The sequence below is a fragment of the Mirounga angustirostris genome, unplaced genomic scaffold (assembly GCF_029215605.1).
Source record: "Mirounga angustirostris isolate CCGP_5_RB_7025 unplaced genomic scaffold, mMirAng1.0.hap1 SCAF_2, whole genome shotgun sequence".
In the NCBI taxonomy this organism is placed as follows: Eukaryota; Metazoa; Chordata; class Mammalia; order Carnivora; family Phocidae; genus Mirounga; species Mirounga angustirostris.
Window position 1 is genome coordinate 12,237,166 of NW_026991710.1, and position 22,385 is coordinate 12,259,550.

General features: G+C 42.6%; 1 protein-coding gene and 1 non-coding gene across 9 annotated transcripts in view; one reads left to right on the forward strand and one right to left on the reverse strand.

The window, feature by feature from the left end:
- PROM1 (prominin 1) overlaps window positions 1–22,385 on the reverse strand; it is a 131,749-nt gene that overhangs the window by 51,095 nt on the left and 58,269 nt on the right. For 7 of the 8 annotated variants that reach the window (XM_064584310.1, XM_045881446.3, XM_045881444.3 and 4 more), the window contains 5 exons: window positions 19,249–19,454; window positions 10,118–10,238; window positions 8,111–8,174; window positions 6,775–6,864; window positions 949–1,166 (listed from right to left, as the gene is read on the reverse strand). In XM_064584310.1, coding sequence (XP_064440380.1) covers window positions 949–1,166; window positions 6,775–6,864; window positions 8,111–8,174; window positions 10,118–10,238; window positions 19,249–19,454 — 699 coding nt within the window. Of the gene's footprint in view, window positions 1–948; window positions 1,167–6,774; window positions 6,865–8,110; window positions 8,175–10,117; window positions 10,239–19,248; window positions 19,455–20,195; window positions 20,217–22,385 lie in introns of those variants that run through there. The other variant, XM_064584312.1, reaches the window with a different exon arrangement.
- On the forward strand, window positions 3,339–3,529 carry LOC123849187 (U2 spliceosomal RNA). The gene has a single exon (XR_006792013.1). It is a non-coding gene; the product is annotated as a U2 spliceosomal RNA (small nuclear RNA).

The following is a 22,385-nucleotide window of genomic DNA, read 5'->3' on the forward strand; positions in this document are numbered from 1 at the left end:
TTTGAGAACTATATAAAGGTTGTGTATGGTTAGGAAATGCACTGACATATTTAGGGGTAAAAGGACATAGTCTGCAACTTACCGACAAGTGATTGAGAAAAGCACAAAATGCATAGTATTTTATACATATAAATGACAATATGAGTAGATGGTAGATACACAGATTGATAAACAGATAAAATAGGATGAAGCAAATGGAGCAAAAGGCTGGCAATTTGTGCATCTGGGTAAAGGGTGTAGACAGGAGTGCCTTGTACCATTCTTGCAACTTTTCTGCATGTTTGAAAAGACATCAAAATAAAAAGTTACCCCCAGAAGACTCGATCCCATACAATTCAAATGCAAGGGAAGATCCCAGCCTCTGAAAAACCATGCACTGGTGACCACAGTGATATGCATAACTCATACATACACACTGAGACTGAAGGTGAAGAATCTGCATGATGCTGACCCATGAGATGAAAGGTGAGAAGAGCAGAGTCATATTAAGATACTGTTTTATAAGAAGTGTGGCATGTATATACCACTACCTCAATGCATTAAAAATCATGAGGAAACATGATTATTTTATCTCTATTTCAGGACTTCATATATTCAAATTGCTCCAGATTCTCCCCCCGCCCATTTTCCCTTTGGAATGTGGAGAATTCCCTTATATTTAAGCATATGTGGTTAATATACGAGGCATGTCATTTGAAACTATATTTTAATTTTTAAAGGTCTACAAAAACACATTCTATTTCCTTTTTTCTTTTTAAAGCTGAATTCATTCTGGTAGGTTCCACCAAATCAACCGCAGAGGACACTTAACTAGGGGCTTCCCGTTATTCCTTCTCCCCAGCTGCAGCCGCACCAACGTGGCGATCGGAAACCCGACAGAGACCCAGGCCACCATGCTCCTGACAGGTGTCCCAGTGGCCCTGGCCTGTAGCAGGGTCCCCAGCTCACCTGATCCAAGTTGGTATTGTCATCCAGCTGGCTGAGAGACACCTGTATGCTGTTACAAGTGGTCGCCACTGGTGGGACAGAGCACATGGGGTCACTGAGTGATTGCTCCACGTTCATTTTCACGTCACTGAGGCTGGTGTTAAGCTGTGCGGTTGACTTCTTCAGCTCCTTTAAGGTGTTGTTCACGTTCAACAAGGCTTCTTTGGTCTCTTTGATTGCTGTGGGGACACACCTGGCTTCAGAACAGACGCACCCACTAGGCAGGCGATGGCGAAACTCCTTCTCCTCTACAAAGTACCCTCAGGGACCTTGAGGTGGGCTCATAAAAGACATTGGGAGGCAGCCGCTTTGGCCTCCTTGCCCAGCTACTCCAGCTGGCCCAGCTTTCCCACCTGCGGGCTCTTCAGACAAGAAGGAGCAAGAATCAGCCCTTCAATGCAAGGGGGACACCGAGGTGCAGCATTCACTGGCCAGCACAGGAAGAGTCATGGCAGGGAAAGGTGTCACTTCCCTAGCATCACCCAGCCTTGAAGAGGCCAGCCCTGACAAGCTGGTGCTTTCAACCCCGAGCGGTTTTAACCCACATCAAGACTGATCACACCCAGACATAGCTTAGTAAGGGATATTCAGAGAGCTGGAAGTAAACACAGAGCAGCAGGTGAAGAGCGCAGTTTTGGGTTCAAGCGGGTCTAGGTGCAGATCCCAGCCTTGCCACTTGCTGGTCGCCAGAAACCAATTCCTGAAAGTTCTTTGGCGATTTCCTCATCTGAACATGGTGAAACCACCACCACATTCATCACAAAATATGGGCATCAGAATGAGATTCCTTGATGGCAGTGAGTCCATCTGTTCTATCTGGGGAGCCTCCCAGCCCAAGACACATTCTTATACTAGGAAATCCTTGCTAATTACTTGCTATCCTGATTTTTCTGAGGTGTACAGCTATGTATTCATGACCAGGGAGGTCGTGACTTACAACACTTTTCTACAGTGACTTAAAGCCACAGCAGTAAAAGATGTGAAATTTAAATCAGAGGGCACTGCTTTTCTACTAAGCCAGCAAGTCTTCTAGGCTCACAGAACAGATGGCAGAGCATCAAGCCACACTTGGACGTTACAAGCAAAAGTGTGAATGCCCTTAAGAACTGGTTTCCCTAACTTTCCCTGGCAACCACATAAAACTTGAGTGCTCAAACCTCACGTACACACGCACACACACATGCACACACACACACACACACACACTTTAGTGCCTCGTGTTGTGGGATCTCACCTGAGGTCTTATCCTAATTCTGCGATCACCTTGTGATAGCATCTTGGGCAAACTCTTTCACCTCTGGGGATCTCAGTTTCCTCATGTGTAAACTGGGGAGCTGGTTGGGTCATCTCTTGGTTCTTAGGAGAGTCTATGATTCTCGGCTGTGTCCTAGCAGGTATGCTCTTAGGAGATGGCATTGTCCTTGTCACCCAAGATGGCACTGCAACCCAGCTCTGGTGATTTACCCTGAGACTGGGGGAGGCGTCCAGGATTGGACCGTATGACCACTGGCCCCAAATTCTGTCACGTTACCTAGATATAAAATCCTAACATCTGCTTCAATCGTTTCTTTTGAATTTTGGTCCAGTCATGTCTTAACAGTGTTGGAGATATAATAATATTTAAGACTTTGTCAAAGAGTCACTCTGGGAGTCAATGTCTCATCTCTTGTACCTACCTCCCAGGATTATCAGCAAAGCATGGCTCATATTAGAGGCTCAATGAATGTCTACCACAGCAAAAACAAGAAACAAAGAACAGGGTTGCAGCTAAAAACACATGACAGGATGCAAAAGAGTGTGCCAAAGTATGCCTCCCATCATACAACACACACCTCACATTTTAATGTGGTTTACCTCTCATAGTCGTTTCCATTTTAAGAGAAGGTATTTTAAGGCAAGAGACAACAACAACCAAGAATGATGGGTGATAAAATAAACTGATGGCCCAGAATACATGTGTCCATTTAAGCACAGTTTATAGACATTCTGGGTTATGGGTACTATTCTGTCATGTTCCAAGAAAGACTCAGAGGTAATAAATATATATATATATTTTCCAAAGGCTTCAAAGTATTTTATGTCTATAAAATATCTACTGGGTTACAACTCTGGGAGTCATTCCAGACTTAGCAAGATCACATATATTATGTATCTGAAGTCAGTGGAAAGATATTTCAGATTCTCAATTTTAATTAATTAACATTTTACCAGCTCATAGCACATTTCCTTTGTAGGTCCTGATCTGCAGCTCAAATAAGATTTACACAGATGAATTCGCATGGTTCTGCTCTCTCCAAAGCCACTAAACACGTAAAGCTGCAAAGAATTTTTAGCAAAAAATTCGTCAAAGCATTGATTCTCAGCCTTTTGGTTAAGATCCAGCGCAGTATCTGTTCTTATCAATTTAATATCTGATACATCCTCTATCGAAGGACAATATATTAAATGGGTTTTTGGAGAAGGGGAACGGAATGAGAGTTTACTCCGTCCACTCCGCACATTGGCCTGGCATTGTAGGACCTCCAGGAATGGTGCTCCCCTTCAAGGACCAAAAGAAATTGTCAAAGCAGTTTATTAAGCATAGTATAAAATGTTCTGGCAACACCAGAGGCTAAACTTTAACGTATTCAGCCTGTTTAAAAAAATAATAAAACTTTAACACTAACACAGGAAGCACTGAAGAGAAAAACAAAATCTGTTTCCATGGCCTTTAATCCAAAGGAAATTATAATTAAAACATTAAAAATTGGGCAAATCATGGGCCAAAAGTAAAGGTACATAGCAACCACACTGCACCAGTCATATATTTTTGCACAGAATTTACCATCACATAATTTTGGAGCCGGAGAATTCGGAAGACCAGTTTTCCAAATGCCTGGCATCCTCCCGTGGCCACAGCAGCACTTGAACTCTAGATTCCTAACTCCTCCTCCAAAGTTACTCTGGGCTGTCTTGCCATGGACGGCACAAAAACACCCTACAGCTTGACACTCTCCAATGGTGTTGGCACCCAAATACCATCTAGTGTGGACCAGGTAGCACAGTCTTCGTAGTCAGACCTGCATCTGAATCCCAGCTCCACCACTCCCCAGCTACCTGGTCTTGGACAAGTTACATCATCTCTGAGCCTTACTGTCCTGAGTTGGTAAAATGGAGGTGACTATACCGATCACACAGAACTCTTGTGAGAACTAACAGGATTTAGGAAAAGCAGGCCCTCAACACTCAAGGCCCTCAACACTCTAAATATTACTTTATGGCTAATGATTTCTACAAACACTTGCTGTGGACTGTGTTGGTTGACATCTCAGAAGCCATGTCATCTGTCTCCTGCACTGCAGCAGACCTGTGTTTGGATAACATGGGTCCCACCTCCCACTTAACCCATTTCCCCTGTGTAGCACTGGTCCAAAGATGGCTGTGGAACCCCAATTGGCCCAATTGGAGGGAAATCTGGTTGAGGAGGAGGAGTAATGTGGCCGGTGTTAGCCCTCTTGCAATTATAAGGGAAGTTTGCATTAGAATGATACAGACATTGTAGAGAACAGCTGGGTGAAAAGAATCTCACCACTAGATCAAGCCTTACCTGAAGCCAGTGTCAGTTACATGAGCAAATAATCCACTTAGTTGAAAGCCAGATAGAGACAGATTTTCTATATGTGTTGGGGGAAATGACCCATAATTACTCAAGAAATGTTTCCAAGAGAAGAGAGATGACTGGAGACATCTGATTGTAAAGGTCACAGAGCCAGCCCAAATCATTAACCCATTGGTGAAGTGCAAACACACGAAGCTATGATGAGGGCACGTGGAGGATAATCAGCAAGAGCGATGCCGAAGATGTGGGAAGTGAAGGATCAGCATTTTACAGGAGTGACGATTCTCCCAGTGAGGGGATGAGGAGCCACCAGGTCCCCACCTCCTTTCATTGTCTGTTCCTGGTGGTTGGTTAAGTAATACCTCCTGCTAACCACAGAATAGGGCGGGGGGGGTGGGGGTGGGCGGGGAAGGGCTCCTTGACAGTGTTGTTGAACCCCCGAATCAGCTAACTTTGGAACCACCATACGTCCAATATCTTGTCACGTGTGATATATTTCCTGTTGTTTAAGCCACGTGAAGGGTCTTTGGCATTGATATCACATCAATGGCGCCTCCAAAAGACCTCCAAGAATCATCAGCAAAATTCCCAAAGCAAATGAAAACAACTATAATCTGATTTGAAGAGATAGATATATCCACAAAGCGCATCAAGGGCAACTAAAGAAAAAATCAAAGGACCTGAGACATTAAAAGTAAAAGATCAGGAAGCTTGTAAAGTCAAAAGGAGTTGCCTAGCAACTGAAGCAGGACTATGAAAGAATGTAATCCATTTTCCGCTCCATCACCAGCAAAGTTACAGTATTCCACGCTTAGAAAATGAAGCTCTGCAGGCCTTTATTTGTTCAAGAAATGACAATCCGCTCTGGGCTGGACACTGTGTTGGGTATCTTCAGACACAAGCGAGGGGAATTAAGACATGAACAAAATCAACAGGCCGACGATGCACGTGCAGTACCGGGGTCTGAGGGAGAATTATGTCTAGAGACCTACGGTAGAATAAACGCTGAGATCCGTGGTTTGGAAGGGAAGGTTTGGGGTTTGGGGGGCTGAGATGGAAAGTGACCAGAAGGATGGGCAGGGGTCAGGTATGGAAGGAAGACAGGCAGGCAGGAGGCATGGGTGTTTACATCACATCCCTTCACTGGGCCTCAGTTTCCTTGCACTGGAAGGACATGGTTGGTGACGAGGGGAGCAGGCATCAGGGAAGCATCTCAGCATTATCCATAGCAGAGGACATGCCTTCAGTTGCAGGTAGACCCGTTGCAGGGTCAAGGAGAAGAGCAAGGAAAGACTAATCAGTTGGTTAAAATGAATCTTACCAACTCCTGGCCTGTTCTGCATGTCATCCCGTTTCCTGTTTCCATGTCTTTGAACTCTAAGGGGATGGGGGGGGGTGGCAGGGAGGAATGTCAAAAGGAACGGGCGTAACCTTCCAACTTCAACACAAGTCCTTCCTTTGTGGCCTGTCTTCTCGGGAATCCTGGCTCGTGAAAGTAAAATTCACAGGGGCAGGATGACAAATGTGAAGCACAGATGAAATTGTCCTCTCTCAAACACTTAGCACCAGTATCTCCTCAACATTTGGAAGGGGCTCAGAGTCTTTTTTTTTCATTGTGATTGAATATGTAGTTTCTTAAAATCAGTACATCTGCTCACTTAGATCACTGACTGTGGTGTCTTAAGATATCTCTACAGATTCCTCTTTCCCAAAAGTTGTTCTTTCCAGAGAAAAGGAAAGAGTAACCAATAGACCCCAAAGACCTAAACTTCTCGAGGCTACTCATCTTCTATAGCAAGAGTCGACAAGCTTTTTCCGTAAAAGGGGCAGATGGTAAACACTTCAGGCTTTGTGGGCCACATCTGCTGTCAGATGCCCCCTAACCGGCGGAGCACGGCTGCCTTCCAATAACCATCTTTACAAAACCAGGTGGCAGGCTCCTATCAAATGCTGCTGTTTTTATTTCAAAAGACTTGTAGACAATTAATACAACCTCTTTGACACAAGCTTTTTTAAAACAAACAAACAAACAAACAAACAAACAAACAAAACCCAAACAAACCAAACCAAACCATTGCGATGCTGTGAGTCTTTACCTGTCCTGTGGGCATGCCCACATCTGGGGAAAACAAGAAAGGGGAGCGTGATCCTGGGAAGCCTCTCTCACCCATTTCCGGCGTGGTGCTTACCTTCCGCCATGGCTTTGATGTCATCAAGCACGGGCATCACTTTAGGTCTTAGCTGTTCGTGAATTCCACCTCCTAGCAATGACTTAATATCTAAATGCAAAGAAGCAGAAGGGGCTGTGAGGGTAGGCTCCACGAGTGTCCTCTCCTCTTACCTGCATTTTCCTCCCGCTGCAGGATGTCCTCCCTTGGAAAGTCGTCTGGGGTCTCTCCTGCCCTGAAAGCCCTCTTTTCATCCTCGACCCCATTTAGGTGTTGATTCTTGGGGAGATTTCTTCACGCTGTCCAAAGTCCCCACACCAGCAGTCTCCCGTGAAAAAGCAATCAGCACAGACTGGGTATTTAATCTTACAGGTGTCCCCTGCTGGTTTTGTAGCGAGATGAGCCCATACAGAGACGCGAGAGTGGCGCCCCCCGGCGCCTTCCCCAGGAATCACGTCCAGTATCTCAGGGTGGAGCCCCAGAGCTCTGGGCTTCGTCTCCAGCTGCTGTGTGCATCCGTTAGCATCAGGAAAGCCTAAGAGAGGTGACTTTTGGGGTCTGGGAACCCTCCAAAGTGTTTCCATATAAATTAAAGGTAATCGTTTCTTTGCTTTATGCCGTTTCAGATTACAAGAGTATTCACAGGAAGGCTCAGCTTTCAGGTAACGGGAAACCTGTCCTAGGAACACAGTGTTTATAAAGTTAAGCCGTGTGTCTCTGATCTCTTCAGCTAGGCCAGAGTTTCCCAACAATGACACCATGGACGTTTTGAGCTGGATAATTCTTCATGGTGGGGGTTGTCTGGTGTGTTGTAGGGTGTTTAGAAGCCTCCCTGGGCTCTACCCACAGAAGCCGGCAGTACGGCCTCCCCCCCCCGCTGGGACAACCAAAATGTCTCCAGATGTTGCCTGGAAGGCAAAACAGCCCCTGGGGGAGAACCGCTGAGCAAGGCCATGTGGTACCTCCTCGGGGGCCTGCAGGGACCAGCACTGACTACCCCCCTATTTCTGAAGCCCACTGGTTTCTCTGGGGAGCCCATCTCCATCTGTAACAGTGGACCTGACAGAGACCCATTTCCTCCGTCACCTGGGGAAGGCAGAACGAGCACTTGTGACCACAGGAAAGCATAGGCATTCTTACCATAAAGGCTGGGTTTTACTCCTCGGGTAACAAACAGAAAATTGTCTCTAACTCTAGGGAATTGTTCTGCTTTGCTCCAACTTTGATGCAGAAGTCGTAGAAATGGCATACTTGATCACCTGGCCCATGTTTCGTGGGAGATGGCCAGAGCGTCTTCTAGCCAAAACCAACCAACCAACCAACCAACCAAGTTGAGGCAACTTTAAGTTTTACTCACTATCCAGATCCGAGAATGCCTTTTTCTTCGTGGTTGCATACTGGCTCAGTACATAGTTGATTTGCTAAAAAAAAAAAAAAAAAAAAAAAAAAAAAAGCATGAAATTCTGCTAAAGTCCAAAGCCAAAATAAAGAGAGATTTAACAAAAACTATCCTGAATCAGAACATTTTAAAAAGAAAGCAGGTTCCTAGAGATACTTGTATTTTCTGATACCCAGACTTCTTAATAACACTCCAAAACTTCTTGGCTTAGGAAATAGGATTTCTAATTTCTCCTGATTCTGTGCATTGGCTCTGTGGAGAGTCGGGGCGGGGCCAGCATGGCTGGGGACAAACGGGTCCCTCCCCTGACGTGGCCTCTCATCTTCTAAGTAGCCAGCCTGGGTGTTTTCACACCATGGTCTTGGCAGCAAGAGAGCAAGAGTGAACACTGAGGTCTCTGGAAGCCTGAGGTCAGAGCTAGCTCAAGGTTACACTCACTGCGTTCTTTTTGTCAAAGCAAATCACAGGCACGGACCAGATTCAAGGGATTGGAAACAGATCCACCTCTTCAAGCGAGGGACTAAAAAGAATTCGAGGCCATCTGTAATCTACTGCAGTAGGACCAATCATTATATTCAGTGGCTACGACCGAGCTGGCCTCTGGAGCCGCTGCTTACCTTCCTGTCTTCTGGGCCCTAGCGGACCTGCTTCCCCACACCCTTCATGACACTGGGTGTTACCATTGGTTGAATAACCAGTGCCAATCCCCTCAGTGAAAACGTACATGAGTATTTAAATTTTCGTTTTTTCAAATACTAGAGTAAGGTTAAATATCTTATTATGCTTGGGGCCAATTATATTTCCAAGTTAAATTGATCATTTACATTCTGCCCATTTTTTATACATTTGTTAGACCTCTTCATGTATTTTGAACTAGGTAAGTTTCCCCCCAAAGTCATGACCATTTACGATCCTTCCAAGATTCCAAAAGCAATCCCAAAGTTCACCGGCCACGACTGCTATATATTTAACGTTGCCACCTTTTTAGGAAAAGGGCTTTACTTTGGAGTCTTTAGAATGGTGGGTAAAAAAATATGAATTTTTATTCACAGATGGGGAAAAGGAAACATTTCCCTCTTATAAAGCTATGAATAAAATTAGCTTCTCGAACCTCAATATTAAAAAAAATGTTTGCAGTTTTTGCTCTTTTAGTTCCAACCCCATTTTTAAACACTGGTACAATATTTAATATGTTAGTATTGTTTAGAATGTAACAAACTTCGAAGAGCACATCTCTTTGTGAAAAAGCCCATGGATTCTGGCGGGCTCTGATGAGGGAATTCAACAGGAAGGCATCCTTCTCCACATACTGGTACCCAGGAGCTCATTATCAATTATTTGGGCTAGTATGTACTCAGATATTTTTAAAAACAATATTCTCTCAGGCAAGACATCACATGCTTCTGGGATACAGAAAAACGTGCCCTCCAGCCACCCCATCCCCCTTCTTCCAAAAACAACTTGTGTATGTGGGGGGGCACGTGTGTGTGTGTATCCCCCGTCCCAAGGAATTCTACACATCTATGCAGATGTGAGCAAATGGGTGTTTATAAAGCAGAAAACTCTTGAAACTCTTGTCTCATGACCAGAGTAACTTCATGCAAACCATGCGCGGTTAACTATATTGCTAAAGAGAAAGGACAATGGCACCCAAAGATGTTTCTTTTTAAAAAAAATCACGAGACCCATAAAATAGTTAAGCAATTATATAATAAATACTATAATTTTATGTTATACCTTAAAATAAAGGAAAATAAAGTAATAAAAAAATGACACCAGTTCTGAAATGATGCTTTTGTACGCTTTTGAAAATCACTCACTGGGCTTTTACTGCTTCATCTACAAAATTCAAAGGTAGCACCTGTCTACTCTGATTTTCTGGGCTTCTAGAAGTCCAAATGAGATTCCACATATACACAGGGACTCAAGAAGGCCCCAAACACCAAGCGTCTTTGTGGTTTTTACCTCTGGCGTTCCATTCAGGAGGGTTCTCAAGTCTTTGAAGTTGCTGTCTGCCAACTCCCGAGTCTTTTCGATCTGGGTCCTCAGGTGGTGGTTTGCCACAAAGCCATAGATGATGCCCACGCTGCCGGAAATGGGAGAGAAGGAAGGGCATTTACTATGTGTCCCGTGGTCTTCTGGCCAGCAGAGCAGCTCAGCAGATGCAAGGGGAGAAGGGCTCCCGAGCGGGGCCCCCAGGACGGCAGGACCTTCCCCCCCTGCCCCTCCCCCACTGCTGCAGCCTTCCCGCCAAGACCCCAGAACCCAACATGTGGACCACAACATGGGACTCAGTCCTCTCACATGAGACACACAGCCATTTAAGATACGTTGTTCTGTTAAATACGAATCTTATAAATGGAAAAGGTTCCCACTAAATTGTGGAGGGAACAGAAGGAGCAATGTTTATAAGGCATGTGTGCAAGAGAGCGTCATTCCTGCCCGCGTGGGAATGTGGGTGCACACTGTCCTGCCCAGCGCATACACAAACACACCCCACGTGCTTACCGCTGCTCCCACCAAAGAAGACTATCAGGGAAAATACCAAAATGATAAGAATGGTATGGGCTTCCTAACATTTTTTTGCGCTAATTGTCTTTATTATTTTTTTATTGTCCAGGTGGAAAAGAAACATGAGTTACTTTAGAGTATTAAACTGCCACATGAAAAATTGCAAACAGTAGCATCATACTGTATAATTTTATTGTATATAATGTACAAAATCAAGAAACCAATGGTGCTAAAAGTCAGTGTTTGTATTTGGGGAGGGGTGACTAATAACTTCATAACATCATTGACGTGCTCACATCATGCAAGTTGATGCCTACGTACTTAAGATACGGACACTCTTCTCTATGGGCGCTTAATGTTAACTAGTTACTAACAATCCCCTGACTTAAATTAACTTGACCAGTTGGTTTGTTTTTGTGTCAAAGCCTTCCAATGTTAAATAAAATGTTTCATTGAAAATTGTTAATTACCAAGGCCCTTCTAGATTTGGCCACTAGATGGCAGCAAGGAATTACCTAAACTCCTAACAACGGTATTTAACCCACAGAAATTAATGACAAAATTGTTCGTTTGTAACCATCCAATGGAAGGTGTGGATAGGTTTCTAGAACAAAGTTTTGCAAATAATAGGCAAACTTGTTCCCAGGCAACTCCTCAGTCTTGGGAAATGGGGATAATCATTTGCCCTATTTACAGTACTGATTCATTCCAAGCAGCATTGGTTCATTGCTGGTCTCACTTAAAACATATTTTCCCATTGCAGTATTACACAGGTACATTAGGTTTTCCAAACTAATCCGAAAAAAGTCTGTAACGCATACTGTTGAACAACATTTCTTATGGTTAACAAGTTGCCATGGAACGGAATGTGACCTAGGGTAGGAACATAAGACGTGGGTTCTAATCCCACTGTTGCCCCTAACTCACACTATGGGAGCTTGAGAAAGTCACTTTCCTTCTGTGAGCTTCGGCTGGTATTGCAAAACTGAAAATTAAATTGGATAAGTACTTCTCAACCTGTAAAGGAGAGGGGGTACTAGATGTCCACAGGGTCTCCGAGAACTTTTTAAATTTTATTTATTTTTAAAGATTTTATTTATTTATTTGAGAGAAACAGAGAGTGTGAGAGAGAGAGAACACAAGCAGGTGGAGGAGTAGAGGGAGAAGCAGACTCCCCGCTGAGTAGGGAGCCCAATGCAGGACTTGATCCCAGGACCTGAGCTAAAGGCAGATGCTTAACCGAATGAGCCACCCAGGCGCCCCTCCAAGACCTTTTTTAAAAGTTTGGGTTCATGTTGATGGTAATTTTAAAAAAATGAACATTAACAATAGTCTGTGCCATTTGGAATGACCACCTTACAATCCATCTTTGCCATTCTTAAGTCTGCATTGGTATTTACCAGACAGGCAATGTACTGTAAAAATAATAGTTATTAAATGATGCGCTCATGCAGAATAAGGCCAAACGACTTTGGAGTAGTGTGAACAGAAGAAGAGAAAAAGTTGGCTTGTAGCAATGCACCTGGAGGTTTATTTGCATTGCCCAATTTCAAACATTCCATCTCATGATGAGTCAGGGCCATCACCTGAATACACCTGCCCACCATAGGATTTCAAGCTGGAAGCCCCTTGCTCTCTCTCCCCAGCAAGCCCACATTGTCATTCATCATGCTCCAGACCCATTTTGTCATAGAGGAAGTCAAAATGAACTTGGAAAACAAACAACAGGTCCAAGTTCACTTGGCTTTCACTGAATGGGAGAAGAACCTCCTTGCCTTGAACTCTCAGAGGGCTCTCCCTGAAATTCGGGTGGGCTATTTCTCACTTCAGACTCTCGGTTTCCCTATTTCTACCTATGTTTGATTTCCCTAGAAAGAGGTGGAAACTCCTTCTTTGTCAACTTTGGGTAAATGATGGGTCTCTTGTCCATGGTGGGTGCTCAATGAAAGTGGGTTTACGGACTGGGCTTTGTTTCATTTGATCCATTTAGAAGATTAGCCATATGTTTGGAGTGTCTAGTCCATAAACTGTTTTTGTTCCTTTACTGAATAAATGCCTTTACTCAAAATATCATCAATCAGTAAAATGAATTGCAATACAACTTTGCAATAAAACACTGAATTTCAATGCAATGTATTTAAAAAGACCTACATTTCTGCCAATCAATTATGGATCCAATTAAAATGAAAGCATTGGTCTTTTTCAAAAAACAAACTGTCCCAAACAGAATTCTGGAATAAAACTCAGCAACTTTCAAAGCTAATTTTCAGACCTATAACACATTGTAAATCATATTTAAATTAAGGATGGCAAATTCAAAAGCCTATACGGGCAGGCAGAAAGCATAAAGGGCAAGTGTATGGTATGAACCTCTGGGAGCTTGGAGGTCACAGGTGGGAGTCGGGGAGATGCTCTGTCTAGCAAGTGCCACCATGATGTGAGACCAGTATTGCCAGATCTTCCAATTATTCACAAAAATGGAAATCTGGATTTTTATGTAAAATCTTCTCTTTTTAAATATTGCCCACTAATTAAAAAAAACTAAATTCTATGCAAACTCCATTTGTGATCCCTAATTTAAAGCTCCTATTTATTTATTTATTTATTTATTTATTTATTTAAGATTTATTTTATTTATCTTTTAGAGAGAGAGAGAGTGCATGCGCATGGGTGGGGGAGGGGCAGAGGGAGAAGAAGAGGGAGAGAATCTTAAGCCAACTCCCCCCTGAGATCATGACTTGAGCTGAAATCAAGAGTCAGACGCTTAACTGACTGAGCCACCCAGGTACCCTTTAAAACTCCTATTAAACACAAATAGAGAATAAAGAAGTTATGCTTTTGTTGCCCTTGATTTACAAAGTCCTTATTATTCAATACATTTTTTAAGCAAAAAAAAAAAATCACACGAATTAATATTTTTGGTTTTTTTTTTTTTAAACAACCATCAATCAACCATTAGAATAGGAGAACACTGTGGGAAATTTGCCTCACACAAAAAGGGAATAAAATTTCAAGGACTATTAGCAATCTGGCACTTGACGTGTGTGTTTTTATGCAGTACAACAAAATCTCTTGAAATTTTTAGCTGAAGACAGGAATTTTAATTTTTATGGCATATTAGTTTTACATCTTCTATATTTTATTATGGACAGGCCAATTTTCTCCCATATACACTTAAAAGTAAATAAAGCTTTTGAAAGACTAAGGATAAACCTTTAAGATTTGTAGCAATTTTTTCCCTACCAATTTCCACTGACTTAATGAAATTAGCCAATAAAAGCCAAATAAATGCTTTCAGTCTATAACTGATCTCTTATTTTTTAAAAATAATTTTATTTTTATTTTATTTTATTTAAATTTTATTTAAATAACTATCCCCCTCTCATTCACATTAAGAAAGTCTCATGATTTTCAGGCATGCTAGCTCAGTTTCTATTCTAGAACCCTGTGGCCTCTAAGCCAGGAATTGATCATCACAAACCTAATTAAAAAAAAAAAGAATTTTGAAAATAGCCATCTTCCTGACAGAGACTGGGATTCAATTTTTACCATGGCAATTGGCAAAAGCTGACTTACTATACTCAGAAACTTAGAAATACACTGGAAAAATGAAGGGGTGGCTGTTTGATCCTGTTTTGTTGTTGTCCATCACTTTTTTGGAATTCTGAAAAACACAGCAATGACAAAGCACAAAGGAAAGAAAGGAGAGGAAACTTGGCTTTTTCTGGAGTCAGACACATCTGTTGGAACCGCCTACAGTGAGAGGTGGAAATTCAATCTTCTGCTGATGGTCAAACAGACTTACATAAACATATGTCAACGTCTGTGAATTCAAACATTCCACAGCTGCCTTTGGAAAAGCTCAGAGAGAGAACATGACTGTATGTATTCCATGTATATGAGGGGGCCTTTCTCCTCCACAAACTAAGCCTTTCTCAATTAGAAAAAAAAAAAGACTTAATTTGTTTTAAATGAAAAAAAATGATGGATGAAAAATAAGAGTACTCAAGATGAATGGCTCAGTCATTAAGCGTCTGCCTTCGGCTCAGGTCATGATCCCAGGGTCCTGGGATCGAGCCCCGGGTCAGGCTCCCTGCTCCCTGCCTCGCCAGGGACCTGCTTCTTCCTCTCCCATTCCCCCTGCTTGTGTTCCCTCTCTGGCTGGCTGTCTGTGTCAAATAAATAAATAAAATCTTAAAAAACAAAACAAGACAAAAACAAAAAAAACAACCAACTTCAGGATTAACTGTAATGTAGTATAAAGCCACAAAATGAAGTTGAGCCTGATAAAAGGCAAGTAGACTGCTCTGGGTTTATCAAAGGGTTTTTTAAAAAAATCATATCCAAAGATTATTCATCAGTTGTATCCAATCTCTGTTGAGGTCAGTCGAAACCAGAAGCTATACCTCCTTTTCTTTTTCTTTCTGCCTTCTAACTTTGTTACTTTGTTGACATTATTTTGCCTGTTATCTTTTTTTTGAGAGAGAGAGAGAGCGCGCTCACATGCCGGAGCAGGGGAGAGGGGCAGAGGAAGAGGCAGAGAGAATCTTAAGTAGACTTCACACCCAGCACAGGGCTTGATGCAGGGCAGTGTTCAATCTCATGACCCTGATACCATGACCTGAGACGAGTCTGATGCTCAACTGCTGAACTGACTGAGCCACCCAGGTGTCCCCCCTCCCTCTTATTTTATCTAATATGATTTTGTGGACATACTTTCTTCTCTTTTCTATCTAATCGTAACAGGAATCTTTGCTTTCCCCAGGTCTGTAATCTTTGTGGCTAGCTTTTTTTTTTTTTTTTTTTAAGATTTTGTTTATTTATTTGAGATAGAGAGAGAGAGACTGAGCATGCGGGAGGGCAGAGGGAGAGGCAGACTCCCCGCTGAGGACGGAGCCTGACGCAGGACTCGATCCCAGGACCCTGAGATCATGACCTGAGGGGAAGGCAGATGCTTAACCGACTGAGCCACCCTGGCGCCCCTCTTTTTGGCTAGTTTTGATTATTTGCAAATAAAATAGAACTACTATTCAACTCATAATGTTGAATATACTTGCAAACCCATAATAGCTACTCCAAATTTACAAATGTAAGCCAAGAAGTTTAAACTTCTAGTGTGAGTTTAAAGTAAACTAAACAATCTCAAATACCACTCTTTTTTAGAGCTATTTATGATTCATATAGAAATTCAATATATTATGTAAAATTTGTTTTAAATTGTCACTTAGCCTCAAATAGGTGATCAACTTTGTTTTAATTATATTGAAATTTGAAGATGTGGTTTTTAAATTAATAAATTTTACTTGGGCGGGGAAACATATCTTTTTTTTAATACAATTTTAAGATTTTTATTTATTTATGTATTTGACAGAAAGAGACACAAAGAGAGAAAGAAAGAAAGCATAAGCAGGGGGAGCGGCAGGCAGAGGGAGAGGGAGAAGCAGACTCCCCACTGAGCAGGGAGCCCGATGTGGGGCTCCATCCCGGGACCCTGGGATCATGACCTGAGCCTAAGGCAGACGCTTAATCGACTGAGCCACCCAGGCTCCCCTGGGGAAACATATCTAAACTGAATGTAACTATAGAGAATCACAGCATGTCTTTTTTTAAAGAATTTTCTAAACTAAAATATCCCTGGGAGAGAAAGAAAAAAGAACTTACCTAAATTTATTTGATGGATCTGAGTTTTGAAGAATAAAAAAAATTGTAGCATTCATTTCACATATAAATGAAAGCCGAGTTTATTTCTTTGTAGCTTTATTGTTCACATATTTTGATACTTTAAAAAAGTTTTTAAAGATTTTATTTATTTGAGAGAGAGAGCATGAGCAGGGGGAGGGGCAAAGGGAGAGGGAGAAGCAGACGTCCTATTGAGCAGGGAGCCCTGCATGGAGCCCCACCCAGGCTCAATCCCAGGACCCTGAGATCATGACCTGAGCCAAAGTCAAATGCTTAACCAACGAGCCACCCAAGCGCCCCAGTGGCATTTTAAACATAATGTAAATAATTCAAACAGTTCAGGGTGAAATATAACACATGTGGCACATAATTATATGTAAATAAAAGCCTCCCCAAAATAAATAAAAATAAAAATAGGAACCCCCCCCTAAAAATAGGAACCCAATACACAATATGTGTTTCATTCAAAAAAAATGGAAAGTCTATTATTATATATGTAAACATTTATTTGGGTAAATAAGTAACTACATGCAACAAAGAGTTTTCCTGAAACTACAGCACATGTATTTATATCAAGTGAAAACTATTAACTTACTGAATAAGTAATCAAGTTACCAAGAAGCCCTAAGGCAAGTATTTTCAGATGACACTTTGTCTCCTGAGCCTCATCTTTGCTGTCCAGAGTTTACCTCTAGAGAGGGAGAGGCATGGCTGTCCAAGTCTCGGGATGAATGAAAGATGGAAGTTTTAGGCTTAAAAGAAATGCACAAGCATCTCTGCTGAGTCTGACAGGTCTTTGGACAGCAACTGACACTTTTCTGGTAGCTGGGGAGGAGGTAACCACCCCCACAGCTGGAGTGGGGTCTGTGCATTCCTGAAAGTATTTCAAACACAAAGCAGAGCAGTCAGGGACATCTGAAATTACCATTGACCTGACCTCAAGCTGTTTTTCATAATTCAAGGTGCAGGAACAGATTCAAATTATTTACAAAGAGAGCATTGGCGAGACAGAGAGACAGAGAATAGAAAACAGAAAAGCCCTCCCTGATGGTCAAACAAGGGTGTGTGAAATTAGCAACCCATTCACGTGGGTCCAGTTTGCACCTAGACTGGTAAGGTCTATTATTTAACTATTTTCAGAAAAAGTATGTCTTTTTTCAAAAAAAAAAAACACAAAAAAACCCACAAAAACTGATGATTGTCCTGGAATCAGTGGTAATGCACTGGCTTTTGGGGAGATTTTTTTGGTTGGTTAAGTTTAATTTGGGGTGCAATGAATTCAGTAGGTAATACCTGAGCGTGGTAGATACTCCCAAAGAGACAAAAAGTCTATCTGCAGTGAGAAGTGATTTCCTTCCTACCCTCCACAACTGGCAAATTGCCTTCCCAGAGGCCACCACTGTGGCCAGGTGGCAAGCCTACCACGTATGCTCTAAGCAAACATAACCAAGTGTTTGTGTCTCTCCTTTCTTGTTGTTGTCTTAGGGGCCACGTTCTATACACAGTCTGCAAGCTGCTTTTCTCAACCCAACTCTCCTGGGGACTGTTTCATCTCAGCATGTCTAGAGCTGCTCCGTCCCTTCCAATAGGTACAGTGCATTCCGATGAATCATCACCCCACAGCATATATCCTACCAGGACCCTGCTAATGGCCACACTTGCAGAACTTTTCTTCTTGGATTTCAAGAAGAAATCCAAGCTAAAACTTCAGCTGGGAGGCCAACTGAAATTGTTCTGTTTCATTGTGCTCAATTTCTGTTTAATTCTGAATTCTGCTTAAATTCCCTCAGATCAGTTATTTAGCAAAACCCGAAAAATCTTACTCACAGCTACCGAGCAAACGCAGTGCTTGAGAAAATAGTGAGGAGAGGCTGACTCCCGGTCCTCGCTGTCTCTGTGTCTCCTTGGGGCCTAGCATTATTCACATTGTGGGCACTTTAGTTCTGTTGCTAGATGTTAGGACATTCATTGGCTGAATGAATGAGGAGACGTGGAACCATGACCAAATATCACAACCAGGAGGCCAGTCACGTGAAGCACGTTGCTCAGCTGAGGAAACTGGTTTGCACTTGACAAAATGTTACTGTCTCTTTTTTTTAAGATTTATTTATTTATCTGAGAAAGAGAGAGAGAGTGGGGTGGAGGGGCAGAGGCAGAGGGAGAGAGGGTCCTAAGCAGACTCTGAACTGAGTGTGAAGCCCAACGCGGGGCTCAATCTCACGACCGACCCTGAGACCATGACCTGAACTGAAACCAAGAGTTGGACGCTTAACCAACTGAGCCACCCGGGCACCCCCAGAATGTTGGTGTCTTAAAAGCAGTGTACTGATCTGTCAGTCAGTTGGAAAACTTATGGCAGCAGAAGGAACGGCAGAAGAAACATTCTAAATCATGAAGCGTGTTCTAGGCTTCGGGAGAGGGTAGCAGCTTAACTACAAATTCAAGAAAACTAGGTTTATTATTAGAAAGTTAATTCTGTTCTACAATATTCGCACATTCCCCAGCTCAGGGACTGTACCTATCATTCAAGATCCCTTTGAATGTACAAATCAACTAACAAATGCTCTGCCTTCTGCAGGCCGCCTGTCTCCAACCAGCTATTTCAGGCAGGAGCTGCTGTTCTGGGAGGTACTTTTTGCAGGCCAAGATTTACCAGCTTGTCTTCAACAGGAAAAAATACCAAAGGGTTGGCTTAGCATGTAAATGAGGGCAGCCTGATTACCACGCTAACTTCTGGTTATGGTGACACTGTTTTGAACCCTCCTGGACACGAATTTTTGTTCTCTTCTGTTTTATGGGTGTGTTGTTGTTGTCTTGCTTTAAACTCATGGGCTTAACAGTTAAAACATGGGCCATCCCTCACCCACCCAAAACACAAATCCGCTGCCGTCCAAGATGCTACTTGCCTTATGAATATACAAATCACCAGGAGGGAGACCGTAAAGTATTTCCTCAGGAAGGTCCCGTTTTTCTTCTGTCGCTGATGCATTTCTCCACCACACTTGTTACAGTAACGACACAGACCAAAGCAAAACCCCACCAGAGGCATCAGAAAGACAAAGAGCAGTCCCAGGACAGCACAAATAATAATCCCGATTTCATAGTAGATAATCTGCAAACAAACAAAAGAAACAGCATATACTGTAACACAAAATAACAAGTAGAACATTCCATAGTGTGCATGTCTCATTTGTTTTAACCTATTTGCCAGCGTGAGTTAAATCTTAATGTGTGTATTTCCATCTTGATGCTCCTTTTTTTTTTTTAGAGGGAAGGGCAGGGGAAGAGGGAGAGAGAGAATCTTAAGCAGGCTCCACGCCTAGCAAATGAAGCCTGACACAGGGCTCGATCTCACGACCCTGAGGTCATGACCTGAGCCGAAATCAAGAGTCAGATGCTTAACTGACTGAGTCACCCTGGAGTCCCTTGATGCCCCTTCTTGAAACAGAGGAAGCAGATTTGAGTTAGCAGAATATGGAACCAAGTGGTTACTATCTTCTTTCAACTCAGGGTAAAATGTCCAAATGCACGGTCAAGTTGCAAATGGCTGAATTTAAACCCCAAAGGTATTTTGTTTGTTTTTAAATGGTATAACACATTTTGGCAGAAATACTTGCATTATGAATAATCTACATATCGGGATGATTTTTCACCAGAAAGACAGGGCCAGTAGAAGTTATTAAAGATTCAAAGCAATTTGGAATGGATCAATTCATGACGAATTCATAGTTACAAAAGAATCTGGAATATATCTAAATTTAGAAAAAAGGCTCAGACTTTCTGAGTCAGACATGTTAATCACAGGCCACTCGCTTTGTTTCCCGATCCATATGCTGGGACTAATAATACATACCTTGTAAGGTCATGTCATTGGGAACATTACAGATAATGTATGATCAGTGATAAGGTGGCAAGTGCAGTATGTAGCCTTTGTAAGTGGTACCTCTCATGCCGTGCTGGTGAGGCTGGGCTCAGTAGCCCATGTCTCGGACAGTCCTCTGTTCCTAGGACCTAGCATAACTTCGAGATAGGATCATGTGACCTAAATATATTTTCATAATCTCTGCTGGGGCTGTATTCTGGGATTAAAAAAAAAATTAATGCAACCGGATGACACAAAACTTGAGTTCATTCCAATGCATGTGTACAGTTACTCACATTTCCATAAAGCCAAGCTGAGCCAAGTAAATGAAACACAAGTGTTGCTCCTAGGAGCGAATGTGAGGTCTTAGCACTGAACTGGGAGTCAGAAGACCTGCTTTAAATTCCAGTAGGGGGCTTCTAGTTCCCTAAACCAGAATTAGCATTAATGTCATAAACTGTATTGTGAGGGTCAGATAATTAAATGATTTAAAGTGAAAACAAGAGCTAAGTGCCCAACACATAGTGGATAGTCAATCAATATTAGTTAACTCTGTGGGCAAATGCTTCAGAGCATTGAGGTGCACGTGGCACTTGAATATTAATGGAATATTCTTTGATATTAAGGATAAAATGCTAAAAAAAAAAAGTGGTTGAATTTTGCTGCATTCATCAAGTACACGCTCCTGCTTAAACTTGGCCGCACCCCATGGCCACAGAGAGTCCTGTAACCTGCCCTTGGGGACCCACATCATTGGCCAATTGAGAAACCAGCCTCAGAAACCCCAAACTCTTCTCAATTTCAATATCATTTCCCAGCAAATGTTCTAAATTATTTACTATTTTTCAAAGGGATTTAAAATCCTTTCTGAATCCCAGGAAGATAATGAACCCAAACGCAGGAGAGAAGGTGTTTTGAAATGTTCTAAATGCACTATGTTTAGCTCCAAGTACAAATTTCACACTTTATATACAACCTTTGCAATGCTACTGACTCAATATTATGTCAAAAAGTATCAGGAACAAGATATGTCATTTCAAGAGTTCCTTTCTGGGCTGAAGTCTGGCCAAGGTCTGGCAAGGACCCAAATGATTTCCTGATAACATAAGGGTCTCCAGGGCGCTCTGTGGATGATGTGGAGGAGGAGATCAGGATTGAAATTTACTGAGATGGATCGCTATTCTTTGGCGAAGTACTAAAACTGAAAGAGAAGATTAACGATGATTCCATAAACAAAAATGAAGCAAGCCACTTTAAAAACCCCCACAGCGGAGAGACAGTGAAGAACAGAAAATCCTGGCAGAAGCATCTCGTTACCTGCTGGCTTTAGACAGAGCAACAAGAAACAGCAAACAAGGACTTTACCTTCAGAGTCAAGACTACATTTTCTGGCTGTGGAAGTCAAAGCAGTTGAGGAGTTGAGGAGAGTAAGGCAGAGGCAGCATGCATCAAGAAAACAGAAAAAGTTACATGAGCGATTAACCACAACTGGGAACGTTAATATTCCATACAGAGAAAATCAAGGAGAGGAGGATCCACACAAGACAGGAACATAAAACTTGAGTGTTTATTAGAGAAACAGCCTTCAGGTAGAGTCAGTTCTGGAATTTACATCTGAAATTTATATATGGATTTCTTGAAAAGTTCTTATCAATATGCTAACCAGTTGTGGTCGGGGCGGGGGGGAGCGGAATAGAGGGAAAGTTACACATGCTTAACACACTAACCATGTGGTCTTCGCACAACAGAAGATCAGTAGCTGCCTAGAACCCCAGTCAAAACAACGGCTTCCAAAGCGTCCTTTCTGAGCTGAGAATCTGATGGCATTATTCTCTTGCTCAAAGGCATTCCAAGGATTCCCACCATGTTTCATTCAAACCTCTTCATGTGATCCTGTTATTTAATCCTGGCTTCACGTCCTGCTCTTCTTGACCATTCTGTTCCTAGGAAGAAGCCTCCTGCTCCCCCTTCCTCCCTCCAGCTCCCTGGTGCTGCCTCCGCACCCAGAACAGCATTCCCTTCACTGCTCTGCTCATGAAACTCAAGTCTGCCTGGATGTTGCGTCCTCCTGGAAATCTGTCTTGAGAACCGAGTGTGAGTTTGCTTTTATCATGCTGCCTGGAGCCCACTCCTGCCCCACGAGGAAGGGCTCTCCCATGGGAGCACCGCCTGAGCCCCGCT